Genomic DNA, 13,991 nt, shown 5'->3' with positions numbered 1-13,991 from the left:
TGCGTTCACCAGCAACTTTGATGTATGTTAGTTTCTGTATGTTTTACCTTTTGTGTACTAATTCAATAAAAAGATTTAAAAAGCATCACATTAACCGCTACGTAACATGGTGCCTGATTGGAAGGGACAAAACTCCCAAACGTAAGCCTCCCTCCAGAATGTCAGTGATACGACACTCTGGGCACTTTACACACCCGCTCGTTAATGCAGATATCTAATCAGCCAATCACGTGGCAGCAACCCAATGCATAAAAAACACGTGGGCATGATCAAGGGGTTCAGTTGTTGTTCAGACCAAACCTCAGAATGGGGAGGAAATGTGATCTGGTGACTTTGACCGTGGAATGATTGTTGGTGCCGACGGGGTGGTTTGAGTATCTCAGAAACTGCTGATCTCCTGGGATTTTCATGCACAACAGTCTCTAGAGTTTACAGTGAATTGTGTGAAAAACAAAAACCATCCAGTAAGCAGCAGTTGTTATCTTTGTTAATAACAGGAAGATGATCATAACTCCAATATCCATTCATTACAACAATGGTGTACAGAGGAGCATCTCTGACTTACATGATGAACAGTAGGCCACAGAGGAGTCCAGTACAACAAAGGGTCTATAATTCCTTGAAAGTGGCATCACAAGTAGATAGGGTCACAAAGAAAGTTTTTGACACATTGGCCTTCATAAATCAGAGTACTGTATTGAGTATAGGAGATGGAAGATTATGTTGAAGTTGAAAACAACATACGTGAGGCCAAATTTAGAGTATTATATACAGTTCTGGTTACCCACCAACAGGAAAGATATCAATACAATTGAAAGAGTACAGAGAAAATTTACAAGGATGTTGCCATGACTTGAGAATCTCAATTATAGGGAAAGGTTGAATAGGTTAGAACTTTTTTCCCTGGAGCATAGGAGAATGAGAGATTTCACAGAGGTGTGCAAAATTATGGTAAATGCAAGCGGATTTTTTCCTCTGGTTAATTGTGAAAGGTGCAAAATGAAATGGGAACCTGAGGGGCAACTTCTTCACGCAGAGAGTGTTGAGAGCATGGAATAAGCTGCCAGTGGAAGTGATGGTTTGATGTAAGAGAAGTTTGGATAGGAATGTGGATGAGAGGGATATGGAAGGCTGTGGTCCAGGTGTGGGTCAATGGGACTAGGGAGAATAATGGTTCAGTACGGGCTGGATGGCTGAAGAACCTGTTTCCATTCTGATCATCTGCCCACAGGAAAAGTATCAATAAGATTGAGAGCAAGAGTACAGAGAAAACGTACAAGGATGCTGCTGGGATTATAGGGAAAGGTTAATAATCTTTTATGACTCAAAGAGCTGGTTATTGGGATTAGACTAGCTAGATACTTGATGGCTCATACAGACACAGCGGTCCAAAGAATCTACCTCTGCGTACAACTATGAACCACTGGTAGCATGCTGCTTGACGTTTGCCATTGAGACAGGGTTTCCAGTGTCGTACACCTTACCATCGGTCACCTCCAGCTGAGCCTTGGCGAGGATGCTTCCCGCCACTGTAAGGGCCTGGCAGATGTAGTAACCAGCATCCGACCTCTGGATGTTGGTGATGGTGAGGTCCCCATCAGCGGAGACAGCAAAGCGACTAGATGGCTGTGGTGGTTGGTTAGGAAACAGCAGGTTCTGGAAGAGAGAAATAACATTGACCTCAGTGTTACCATGGATACCATGGCCATCTATACAACAATAATGGTGTATTGGAATGGAATCCACACATAAGCATCCAGAAATGTAGAAAGCATCAGAAAAGCAGATACTTGCAAATATAAATGAACAGTATATGCATTAAGAAGTCACGTTGCAACTGGATAAGACTCTGGTCAGGTCACACTTGGAATATTGTGTGCAATTCTTGTTGTCCCATTACAGGGAGGATGTGGAAGATCTTGAAAGAGGTTCAAATTCATTTGTAACATGTACATCAAAAAATGCTGTGAAATGCATCATTTGTGTCACGGCCAACACACCCAAGGATACCCACAAGTATCACCATGCTTCCGGCATCAACATAGCATACCCACAGTGTCCAGCCAAACAACACAAGCTGGATAACTCAGACAAAATGCTGGAGGAACTCAGCAGGTCAGGCAGCATCTATGGGAATGAACAAAGAGTTAGTTTCAGGTCGAGACCCATCTTCAGGACTGGAAAGGAAGGGGGAAGACACAGGAATGAAAAAGTGGGGGGAGGGGAAGAAGGCTAGCTAGTGATAGGTGAAGCCAGGTGGGTAGAACGGTAAAGGGCTGGAGAGGAAGGAATCTGATAGGAGAGGAGCAGTTTGAGTCATTGATATAAACCCTAACAGGGATACCTATAGTTTGAGAAATCGATGTTCATACCATCAAGTTGGAGGGTACCCGACAGAATATAAAGTGTTGTTCCTCCCTACTGCAGGTTAATTGGCTGTACTAAATTGACACTTGTTTGTAGGTGGGTGGCAGGTTCATTAAAATTGTCATAGTTGGGGGGGGGGCGGGGGGATGTGGCATCGGTTTGGATAAACTCCCACTACCTATTGATTCTATTATGTTTCTTGAACTTACTGAGTATGCCCATAAGAAAACAAAGCTCAGGGTTGTGTATGGACTGTTGCATACCTCATGGATATCTTGTGACTGTCTTATGAGGATGATGTAATGGTCTTTTGGAGGTCACATGATGTGATTTTCCCGCCGATGTGAGGTCACGTGATGACATGTTCACCATGGGTATAAAAGGAGATCCCTGGGGTGACACAGTTAGTTTTTTCCAGTTAGAACGTCAGCCAGATACTCCGCTCCCCTGTGCATTTGCCTTATGACACAGTTTCGATTTAAAACGGAGTTTTACGTTCTGTTGTAAGGTACGAAAGTGCTGGACCGGCAGTTTAACCAATTTCTGCCAGGTTTGTTGATGTATCTTTTCAGCAGTATTGGAGAGTGAAAACAGGGACCTGAAGGAGTCGTTTGACGGTTGAAAAGGATCGACCATTATTGAATTTGTTCAAGAAAGAGTGATCTGCATGAGATCGCCTCTGCTAAAAGTGGCAGAAAAGGCTGTGCAGGATCTAGAATCCAGAGAGGGAAGGTCAGTGTCTTTAAACCGTTTTATTTCCGTTGTCATGAATCCTGCAGACAAGGCAGGATCTGGCTGGGACTGGCGTGACGTTGTGTCTTTGAGGAATTCTTTACTTCAGGAAAGTCTCTCGTAATTGACTGTGTAAATCTCTTGGACTTTCAAATTTACCATTTTAAGAACTGTGTTTGAATTTACCACTATAAGAACTGTTCTCACACTTACCACTTTAAGAACTAGTACTGAGTGGCAGTTTGTTAAATGGCCACATAGCAGTTTACTTCCGGTTAAGATTTTCATTTGTTTTTTTTTATATTGAGCAGAGTTTAATAAATATTTGATGGTTTTTTTATAAAACCTGACTCAATTCAATTTTATATTCATTGTTGCCGGTCACGTCACAGGACACACATATATATATATACTTTGATAATAAATTTAATTTGAACCTAAATGCTCGCAATGGCGTGCACCACAAATAACCTCTGATAACCAAGTCCGACTCCTGGCCTTCACGAGTGGCTTAGCTACTAACCCCAGAGGAGCAATTTCTCATGACAGGAGAAGGATCAAGGGTAGGTTACTGGCTCCTTAAAGACAGTTAGGATGCAACATCCATGGTCAACCTTGACCACTGAAGGGCCTCCTCTGATGATCATGATCGTGCAGGAAGGGAAAGGGAGTGATCTGAATACCAGCATGGACTCGATGGACCGAATGGCCTAATTCTGCCCCTATGGATCTGAAGTTCCACATGGATCTGATGGGTCAAATAGCTCCTTCTACACTGCAGGAGAAATATGAGAAGGAGCTGTTCATAGAGTCATACAGCACAGAAACAGGCCATTCAGCCCAATGACTTGTGCTGACCATCAATCAAGACAGAGCAAAGGTTGAAGCTGGGGTTGAAGGAGGGTAGAAAAGAGGAGGATGGTGATGAAGGGTCTTGGCCTGAAACTTTGACTGATTATTTGTCTGCATAGATGCTGCCTGACCTGCAGAGTATGTTTGGATTTTGCTCCTGCACCCTAGCAGATCAAAGTAACTATTGCCAGTTAGCATAACACTTTACAGCACCAGCGATCCAGGCTCGTGTCCCTCTGCCGTCTTTAAGGAATTCATGCAGTCTCTCCGTGATCGCCCTTGTTTCCCTCAGGTTATCCAATTCCCTCCCACATTCCAAAGACGGATGGATCAGGCTAGTGAGTTATGGGCATGCTATGTAAGTGCCGGAAGCATGGCGACACTTGCAGGCTGCCCCCCAGCACATCCTCCGACCGGGCTGGTCATTGGTCGTTGAGGCAAATGTTGTATTTTACCATAGGTTTCAATGTACATGTGCCAAATAAAGCTAATCTTTATCTTCATCTAATCTTTTGTGTGTGTGGGGCCTGTGTCTATGCTGTTTTTCTCTGCGACTTGATGGCCTGGGGATCTCCCACGCCCCTTCTGGCGACCAGGACTTTCACAGGAGAGGCACAACAGCAAATTAACGCTTTTCAATTAGAGCGTCTGTAAATTCTTCACTCTCTTAAATTATGTCACCATTTAATTAAGAGGCGAATACTTTTATTAGTCAGTGATGGATGGTCCACTCTGATAGATTCAAGGATGATGCCATTATCCCTCATTCCAGCGAACAAATCGTTTCTTATAGCTTTGCAAATTATGTCTAACCTTGCTTTGCTTGCTGGGACAGTTCACAGCGCACTCTCCACTAGCCGAGCACAGCCTTGCTGTAACAACGCAGAGTCCACATTCCATTGAAGGTGATTACATCCTCATAGTTAAAGCTGCTCAGGTCAATAAATAGCTCCTGATGCTTTCAAAGTGGTGGGATTCGTGGTGGGCTGGGGAAAGCTAGTGAAGATCATTTGCATTTCCTGCCTCTCTGATGAAGCAATGTGATCCAATTGTCTGCGCCGTTCCCACAGTGCCAAATGTTGTGTTGCCAGAGGTCTCGTGTGAAGAACCACAACACTTACTCTGTCAAAGACATGTCAGTAGGTGCAGTTCTGCTTGCCCCATTGTCCTGAGGATGTGGAGGCTTTGGAGATGATGCAGAAAAGGTTCACTAGGATGCTGGCTGGATTAGAGTGTGTGAGCTATAGGGAGACCATAAAACTATAGGACATAGGAGCAGAATTTAAGATTTAAGATTAAAGTTTGGACCAAAGTCCCAGAGGTCTAGAGGGCCAATATCTGCGAGTCCAGGCCGGGAGGGTAGGGGCCTGATGTCCGTGAGTCAGAGAGCTTGGGGCCAGGGACTGAGTCCTGGAGGTGGCTTGACGTGGGGTTCGAGGCCTGCCTGTGTGTGGCTGGGTGAGACGGTGGCAAAAGGATTTGTTTTGCCCTTGTTGTTGTTGCTTGTGTTGCTCTGTCGAGCGTCATGGGCATGCGATGTTGGCGCCAGAACGTGTGGTGACATTTGCGGGCTGCCCCCAGCACATCTTTGGCTGTGTCGGCTGTTAACGCAATCAGCACATTTCACTCACTGTTTCGAAGTACATGTGATCAATAAATGTGCACCTGTACGGATTTCCACAGGGGCTCTGTTCCTGTGGCTCGCACTTAACTCTAATGGTGCTGTGACCTGCCTTGTTAACGTCGCAAATGGAAGCCGGTTGGGGATCAGAGGTCACCTACCTGGCTTCCTTCCTTTTGCCAGAAGATGGCTGGCTGTGGATTTCCGTTCGTTTCGCAGGGAAAGGTGGCCGTCCGACCCTGGGGCACAATCTGATCCCTCGGCCTCACGACGAACTGCGGAGCAGCTGGGATGTCCGGCCAGGCAACATTGGAGAGAGCAGAAAAGAGAAGAGCGCGATGGATGGAGGCTTCCAGTAACACGCTTATACGAGGCACTGCCCTGTAATGCCACCCAGGGGCAGTCAATCAAACACCTGATTTGGAGTGGCGTGGTAACGTAGTGGATCATATTACACTATTACAGCAGCAGTTGCTGTTTGTAACGGGTTTGTACATTATTCCCATGATCACATGGGTTTCCTCTGGGTGCTCTGGTTTCCCCCCACTTTCCAAAGACATACAGGTTAATTAGGTGGCCCAGGCTTATTGAGCTTGTTATGCTCTCTCTCTCTTTCCCCCCCTCACCCTCTCTTGCTGTCTCCCTCCCTGTCTTTCCCTCTCTTTTTCTCTCGCTCCCTCTCGATCTCTGTCTCTGCCTGTCTGTCCCTCTCTCTCCCTCTCTGTCTCTACGTCTCTCAGTGTCTCTTCCTCTCTGTCTCTGTCTCCCTCTCTCCCCCCCCTCCTCCTTTCCCTCTCTCGACCTTTCTTTCCCTCCCCCTGCCAGTCTCTTTCCCTCTCCCTGTTTCCTGCTGAACCGGCAGTCACCAGACAGCAATCAGAATTGGGAGCAGGAGTCTCTGCCTCTCTCTGATCACAGGGGTACCACACACTGATCTGGAGCAGGAACCCGGGATGATTTCCCCTCGTGTCTAATCCCTGCCTCGCCGGACAGGCTTCAGGAGCGTTCATATTCCAGAACCCTGCAGAAACCAGTAACACTGACATCCTTTGTCTTGTTCCTCTTTGCTGCGTTCTGTCAGTGTTGATAATACTGTAGTGGACGGGGCTGACAGGGTCTATTCAAACCAACAGTGCATGAGGAGTGAATTACCATGAGCAAATAAACACATACTTCAGGGCACTTCACTCACTGCCTCTCCGTCCATGTGAGTCTGTTAACCCATTGCCCTCACTCTGTTCCCTCGTTTACAAAGTCCATCTGCACACACTGTTTATTATACAGTCCACCTCACTCAAGCAATTATTCACGTCTGACGGATTGTGCATTGAAGTTTTAAAGAACTCCCTTTTAGGAAGAGAATTGGTTTGGCTTTCTGTTCATGGTGGGAGAGCCTCTGTATTAGAGGGGCTCCTGATGGTAAAATCTTCCAAAGTGTAATTGGTCAATAAATGGGTGATGTGATCACTAGATGTTAAAGCCCTTTTGATTTATCGGCATTGAATTATGGAAAGGAAACAGCATCTCGCCGAGATCTGGAAAAGCCGGCAAACATCAGATTAGAAAGTGTGCAGATTCCAAGCACAAATTGGTCCCGCTCCACAGCCCCAGTGTACATGCCAAGTCACCCACTGATTTTGTTAGTGTTTATCAAAACACAATAGTTAAGCACCATCTCAGGGCCCAGCATGCATGGGCAATGCTGATCAAACACATTCAGACGTACAGAGATACGCAGTGCATCTGAACCAGGCTCAGCGAGAGAGGGAGAGGGGGGAGAGGGGATGAAAGGGAGAGGGGGAGAGGGGGAGAGGGGAGGGGAGAGAAACAAAGGCACAAAGAGAGAGAAGCAGGCGACTCAAGAATGGGAAACCCAGTGTAACCTATCAGATTAACAGATTAATGGGCAGAGAGAGTCTAAACAATCTTTGTATTGGCTCACGCTTTCTGCAAGAGAGTTTGACTCAACTGAAGGTTGAAAGATAACTTGCACTAAAGGACAATTTACTGGTACAGGGGTCAACATGGTTTGATACGACTGGAGGGCGTTTAGTAACTATGCGACTGGATTATAATACAAGACTAAACCTCACTTAATTTAATAGTTAATTTAAATTTATGTTTACTTACATTTGTTATGTTCATTATGTACTCTGCTGCTTGCTACAAAAACCTAATTTCCATGGCTTTTATACCCTATTTATGACAATAAACTTGAAACTTCAGACCACCAGATCAAATTCCAACCGGGCAAGCTGAGCAGTTTCAGTTTTGTCCGTTAAATAAATTCTGGAATAAAATCCCGTTATCAAAAATGGAGATGGCGAGCAACACACACAAAATACTATAGGAACTCAGCAAGTCAGGCAGCATCGTAGAAAGCAGATATTTTGATTCTCAGCAGCGAAAATAGAGAAATTTAGAGAGAGAAAGAGAGAGGAGAAAGTGAGGAGAGGGAATGAGAAAGTGCGAGAGCAAAAGAGAGAAAGAAAGACAGACAGAGAGGAGGAAGGGGGGAGAGAGAGAGATGGGAGAGAAAGTGAGAAAGAGGAGAAAGTGAGAAAGAGAGAGAGAAAATGAGAGAGGGGGGAGGGACAGAAAGAGAGTGAGACAGGCAAAGGAAGAATGTCAGCTGTTTATTCCCCTCCATAGATGCTGCCTGACTTGCTGAGTTCTTCCAGCATGTTTTGCGTATTTCTCAAAAACACCTGTAGAATCTCTTGTGTTTATGCTGGAAATAGCATACTGTACAGGGGTCATTGTAACAACCTATTGATCAGTTCCATGAGGGACGGAAATCTGCCTTTCTAATCCAGTTTGACTAGTCCAGACCAAGCAATGTGTTGACCTTAAACTACCCAATAAGCTTCTCCCCACCGCAGCTGAGGAATGGGTAATTAACTGCCAGCACCACCACACATAAGAGGAGATTACCTTCAGGGCTTGAACTTCAGACTCATCATATTGACTCTACAGTACACTACAAACCAAGCCACAGATAACCGTAACCCACAGAATAATCTGTCACATATTCCAGTTACTCAGCCTGGGAGATGTTAGACTTGACACCTTGGTGACACCACAGAGACATCAACACCTTCCAGAATGCTTAAATGACTATGCATCTCTCAATCTAACTCGTCACCTTATTTATCCAGCTGAGGTGCACTTTCTCTGTAATTCTAACACTTTATTCTGCATTCTGCTATTGTTTTTCCCCTTCTACTATCTCGATGTACTTAGTTTTTGGAATGATCTGTCTGAATGGCATTTCATTTCTGGTCGCCTCATTATCAGAAGGACGTGGAAGCTTTAGAGAAGGTGCAGAGGAGATTTACCAGGATGCTGCCTGGACTAGAGAGCATGTCTCGTGACGATAGGTTGAGTGAGCTTGGGCATTTCTCACTGGAGTGAAAGAGGATTTCATGATAGAGGTGTGCAAGGTGATAAGAGGCACAGGTACAACGGACGGTCAGGGGGTGGAAGTGGCTAATGTGAGAGGGCATAGTTTTAAGCTGATTGGAGGAGAGTATATGGGGGGGATGGTAGAGATAAATTTTTTACACAGAGAGTGGTGGGTGCGTGGAATGCACCGCCAGGGGTAGTTGTAGAGGCAGATACAGTAGGGACATTTAAGAAACTCTTAGATTGGCACATGAATGATAAAAGAATGGAGGGCTATGTAGGAGGGAAGGGTTAGATTGACCTTAGAGTAGGTTCAAAGATCGGCACAACATCATGGGCCAAAGACTCTATACTGTGCTGTACTGTTCTATGTTCCACGTTCAGAGGTTTCTTACTGTATCTTGGTGCATGTGGCAATAATAAACCAATTATCAATGTAATACGAGGAATAAAAACAAGCTCGTTCACTGAACTCCCTCCTACAGCTTTGTCAATGGGACCACATGTTCTGCCTTTGTCCTTACCTCTAAAGTCTGTCCTGTTTTTCCGTCTGCCTCAGTAGGGGTTTCAGACTGTCACTCCCACTTCTGCCATCAAGAATTTCATGGGCCATATAGTCTCTTTCATGGAACATAGGACACTACACCACAGTACAGGCCCCTCGGCCCCAACGTTGTGCCAACCTCATAACCTACTCTAAGATCAATCGAACCTTCCCTCTCACAACACCCTCCATTTTTCTATCATCCATATACCCATTCCTATTTTTTATTTTACTTATCGGATACAAGGAAGCAATTTCCAGCTTTCCAGTTTGGAGTTCTGATTCCAGTTCTGCATGTCTATATGTAGAATCAGGATGTTCAGGAATGTAATAAGATGTTAGGCAGAAAGAAACCAGAGTGAATGGATTCACTCCTACAAGCTTGAACATGTCCTGATATGCGAACCTCATTAAATCTGCACTTAGAACATAGACCATTACAGCACACATCTTCAGCCCACAATGTTGTGCCAAACTTTTAACCTGCTCTAAAATCAATCTAGCCCTACTCTCTGACATAGCCTATCACCTTCTAGCTTATACTTCTTGTCTTCCCCTCTCCTTCATTTTCTGGTATCTTCTGCCTTCCTTTCCAGTGCCAATGAAGGGTCTCAGTTGGAAACTTTGACTGTTTATTCATTTCCATAGATGCTGCCTGACTTGCTGAGTTGCTCCAGCACTGTGTGTGTGATGCTTCAACGTAGCCCTCCATTTTTATATCATCCATGTATCTATCTCTTAAATGCCCCTGAAGTATCTGCCTCTACCACCAATCTGGACAGCACATTCTACCAACTTTGTGCAAAAATCCAACTTTCCAACCATCACTTCAAAATTATGCCATTTCCACCCTGGGAGTAAATCTCTGGATATCCATACAATCTATGCCTCTTTCCATGTGCCAATAACTCTCTGTCTGTGTAGCATCTTTAGGCATTTAGCCATCCTAGAGAGCTTTACCTTATTAAATAAAATTCATCTTCAATTTCAATCTACACTCAGCGTCCACGTTATTAGGCACACCTACTCACTAATGCCAATATCTAATCAGCCAATCATGTGGCAGCAACTCAATGCATAAAAGCATGCAGACATGGTCAAGGGATTCTGTTATTGTTCAGACCAAACATCAGAAGGGGAAGAGCTATGATCTAAGTGACTTTGACTGTGGAATGATTGTTAGTGCCAGATGGGGTGGTTTCAGTATCTCAGAAAATGCTGATCTCCTGGGATTTTCATTTACAGGGAGTTTACAGAGAATGGTATGGAAAACAAAAAATATCCAGTGAAATAGTTCTGTGGGTGAAAATGCCTTTTTAATGAGAGAGATCAGGGGAGAATGGCCAGCTGGTTCAAGCTGAGAGGAAGACAGCAGTAACTCAAATAACCACATGTTACAACAGTGGTGTGTAGGAAGGACATCTCTGCACGCACAGCATATTGAACCTTGAAGTGGTTGGGCTACAGCAGCAGAAGACCATGAACATACACTCAGTGGCCACTTTATTAGGGACAGGGGGTACCAAATAAAGCGATGACTGGGTGCATATGCATTCTGTAATTTTTTTTTGTCATTTTATACTACCTTCTTGTAATTACATATGGTATGCTAGAAATGTTTCGCACTGTATCTCGGTACTGGTTACTATAATCAAGCAATCATCAGTTACTGGCATCCACAGATCCTATCTACAGCCAATATCCATTTACACACACGAATCAGAAGTAGATTTATTACCACCGACTTGAATTTTTGATGACATTAAATTTTGGTTTTGCAGTAGCTGTACTGTCCAAAGACATAAAAATCTATAAATCACAAAATAAATGAATAGTACAAAAAAATAGGAATAATGAAGTGGTGTTCAACGGTTCATGACCATTCAGAAATCTGATGGCAGAGGGGAAAATGCCGTTCTGAATCGCTGAGTGTGGGCCTTCAGCCTCCCGTACCATGAACCCATCAACTCTCTCTATTTCTGTTTTCTTGCATTAGCTATTTATTTTATACAGAACGATGTACATTACAGAAATAGAGAGAAATAGAGTTCAGGCTATTCAACTCACGATGTTGTCAACCCCTTAACTTCATCTAACCCTTCCCTCCTACACACCCCTCCATTCTTATCTCATCCATGTGCCTATCTAAGAGTTTCCAACACACACACACACACACACACACACACACACACACACACATACACACACACACACACAGACACACACACACACACACACACACACACAGACACAAACACACACACACACACACACACACACACACACCAATTCACACACACACACACACACCACTTTCTATCTGAAGTACCTATCCTCAAAAGACATGCTCTCGAACCCAGGCAAATTCCTAATAAATCTCCTCTGCCCCCTTCTCTAACTCTTCCACATCCTTCCTATAATGAGGTGACCAGAATGGAACACCATATCCCCAGAGGACCACAACCTTGTCATAGGGTTTTGAGGTTTGCGTGCCTCAATGACCCAGAGAGCTATGTTGGGCTGGAGTCAGGGCCTTGTGTAGGGTCATTGTAGGGTCACCCCACCCACGCCAAACAGGTCAAAGGGTAGAGGCCAGTTTAAGAGTGGTCCAGGTTCGGGGGTTCAGCTCAGGGCTAATAACCCTGACTGGTCAAAAGACAATTGTTAAGGAAACAGTGATGACAAATCCTATTCAGACAGAGATGGATTACTGTCCAAAGTGCCAGTGGCATAATAGGCAGCAAGTAAGTAAGAACTGAAGACAATATCAAATTCCTTCCTTTACTTTTTCCACCTATCACCACCCAACCTCTCAATTCATCCCCACTTCCACCCCCCCACCCACTTCCTCCCTCACCTGGTCTCACCTATCACCTGCTAGCTTGCACTCCTTTTTCTCCTCACCTTCTTGTTATGTCCTCTTCCTCCTTCCTCCCCAGTCCTCATGAAGAGTCTTGGCCTGAAATATTGACTGTTTCTTCACTCTGTGGGTGCTGCCTACCTGTTGAGTTTCTCCAGCATTTTGAGTGTGTTGCACTGAACACAATACGCCAAGTGAGTATTGTAGTCATTTCAGGCTACGCCATTTTTTTGATATAATTATCATAGCATTTTTATTAGCATTGAACAACCAATTTCATGTCATCTAAGTCGCTGATAATGATTCTGATTCTCCTCTGCCAGTGTGGTAATGAGAAGAGGGCATGTCCCAGATGGAGAGGGTCCTTTGTGATTCTGGTCCTTAGGAACAGAATCCCTTGTTAATCCCTTAGCCAATTCTCCCTCTCCTCATTTCTCTGCCCAATTCCCCACAGCGTCTCCCAGGAAAATTCTAAGCTGGACAGTCCTACGACTGCTTGCAAAAGGAGGATTGGGCATGGCCTAGCAATCCCGTCGCGTAAAAGCCCAGAGCTACAGCAATGTTGGCGGAATCTCCAAAGACCTCATTCCTAGCAGAGTGAGAAGACATATGAAGACATGTGTTGAAGACAGAAGCCAAGAGCCGATCAACCTTGTTCGAGGACAGAGGACTCTAACAAGCTGCTGCTGGCAATCTATGCCCCAGCAGGGGTGATGGATGTAAGAAGAAGACCAAGGAGACCTCAGATTGAGAGGCCCCCCCCTCAGCCTGGAAGATAGAACCTGTCCTGTACAATAGCAAGGAGACGGGCGTGCAGGAGACTACACAGGGTGGTGCTTGCTAAAACAATGTAACGAGACATGCTAGACGGGATGGAGAATACAAGCTTCACTGAGAACTTCAGAATATTTTAAATAGCATCCTGCCTTTACTGATTTGATACATAATGATTTATTAAAGCCATTTTCACTTCACTGGAAATGGATTATTGAGAGCAATATTTAATTCATGATGGAATGCATATGCCCAAGGCAGAAGGATTTCCTTTTTTTTTTAAATCATTTTTTTTGAAGCCGTTTCATATCATGTTTTATTCAGCGAGATAAAGCAATTACATAGACGAGGACGTTTGTTTAGAACCCTAAAAAAAAATCCCTCGCCGTCTCCGCGGTGTCTAAGTGGAATTAGATAGCCAACGTCACAAAAACAGCAGCGAGGATGAGGAGTTAAAGGGCAGTATCTAGGATAGAGAAATGATGAAGAGGTGTGTAATTATTGTGTGAAGGACCCTGCCTCTGGCTAGTTAGCTCTTTCTCCTCTGAGATTAGCCACCACCAGTAGACCACGTTAAACCTGGAAGCCAGTCATCTGATTCAGGATATCCTTACACTCAATGGCCACTTCATTAGGTATAAAGATGGAACCCGGTGGGGTGCTGTAGCCCAGCCACTTCAAGATGCTCTTCTGCACACTACTGCTGAGACGCATGGAAATTTGAGTTTCTGTCATCTTCCTGTCAGCTTGAGCCAGTCCGACCATTCTCCTCTGACCTCTCTCATTAACAGGACATTTTCATCTCTCACTGGAAATATTTTGTTTTTCGCACCATT

At 44.6% G+C, this 13,991-nt stretch overlaps 1 protein-coding gene across 9 annotated transcripts in view; it reads right to left on the bottom strand.

Annotated features, from left to right (window-relative positions):
• Positions 1 to 13,991, bottom strand: part of robo2 (roundabout, axon guidance receptor, homolog 2 (Drosophila)) — a 1,315,623-nt gene that overhangs the window by 191,066 nt on the left and 1,110,566 nt on the right. For all 9 annotated transcript variants that reach the window (XM_063050228.1, XM_063050229.1, XM_063050235.1 and 6 more), the window contains 2 exons: positions 5,734 to 5,858; positions 1,485 to 1,656 (listed from right to left, as the gene is read on the bottom strand). In XM_063050228.1, coding sequence (XP_062906298.1) covers positions 1,485 to 1,656; positions 5,734 to 5,858 — 297 coding nt within the window. The remainder of the gene's footprint in view (positions 1 to 1,484; positions 1,657 to 5,733; positions 5,859 to 13,991) is intronic.

The sequence above is a fragment of the Mobula hypostoma genome, chromosome 6 (genome assembly GCF_963921235.1).
Source record: "Mobula hypostoma chromosome 6, sMobHyp1.1, whole genome shotgun sequence".
Taxonomy (NCBI): domain Eukaryota; kingdom Metazoa; phylum Chordata; class Chondrichthyes; order Myliobatiformes; family Myliobatidae; genus Mobula; species Mobula hypostoma.
This window is presented reverse-complemented; position numbering and strand designations above follow the sequence as displayed.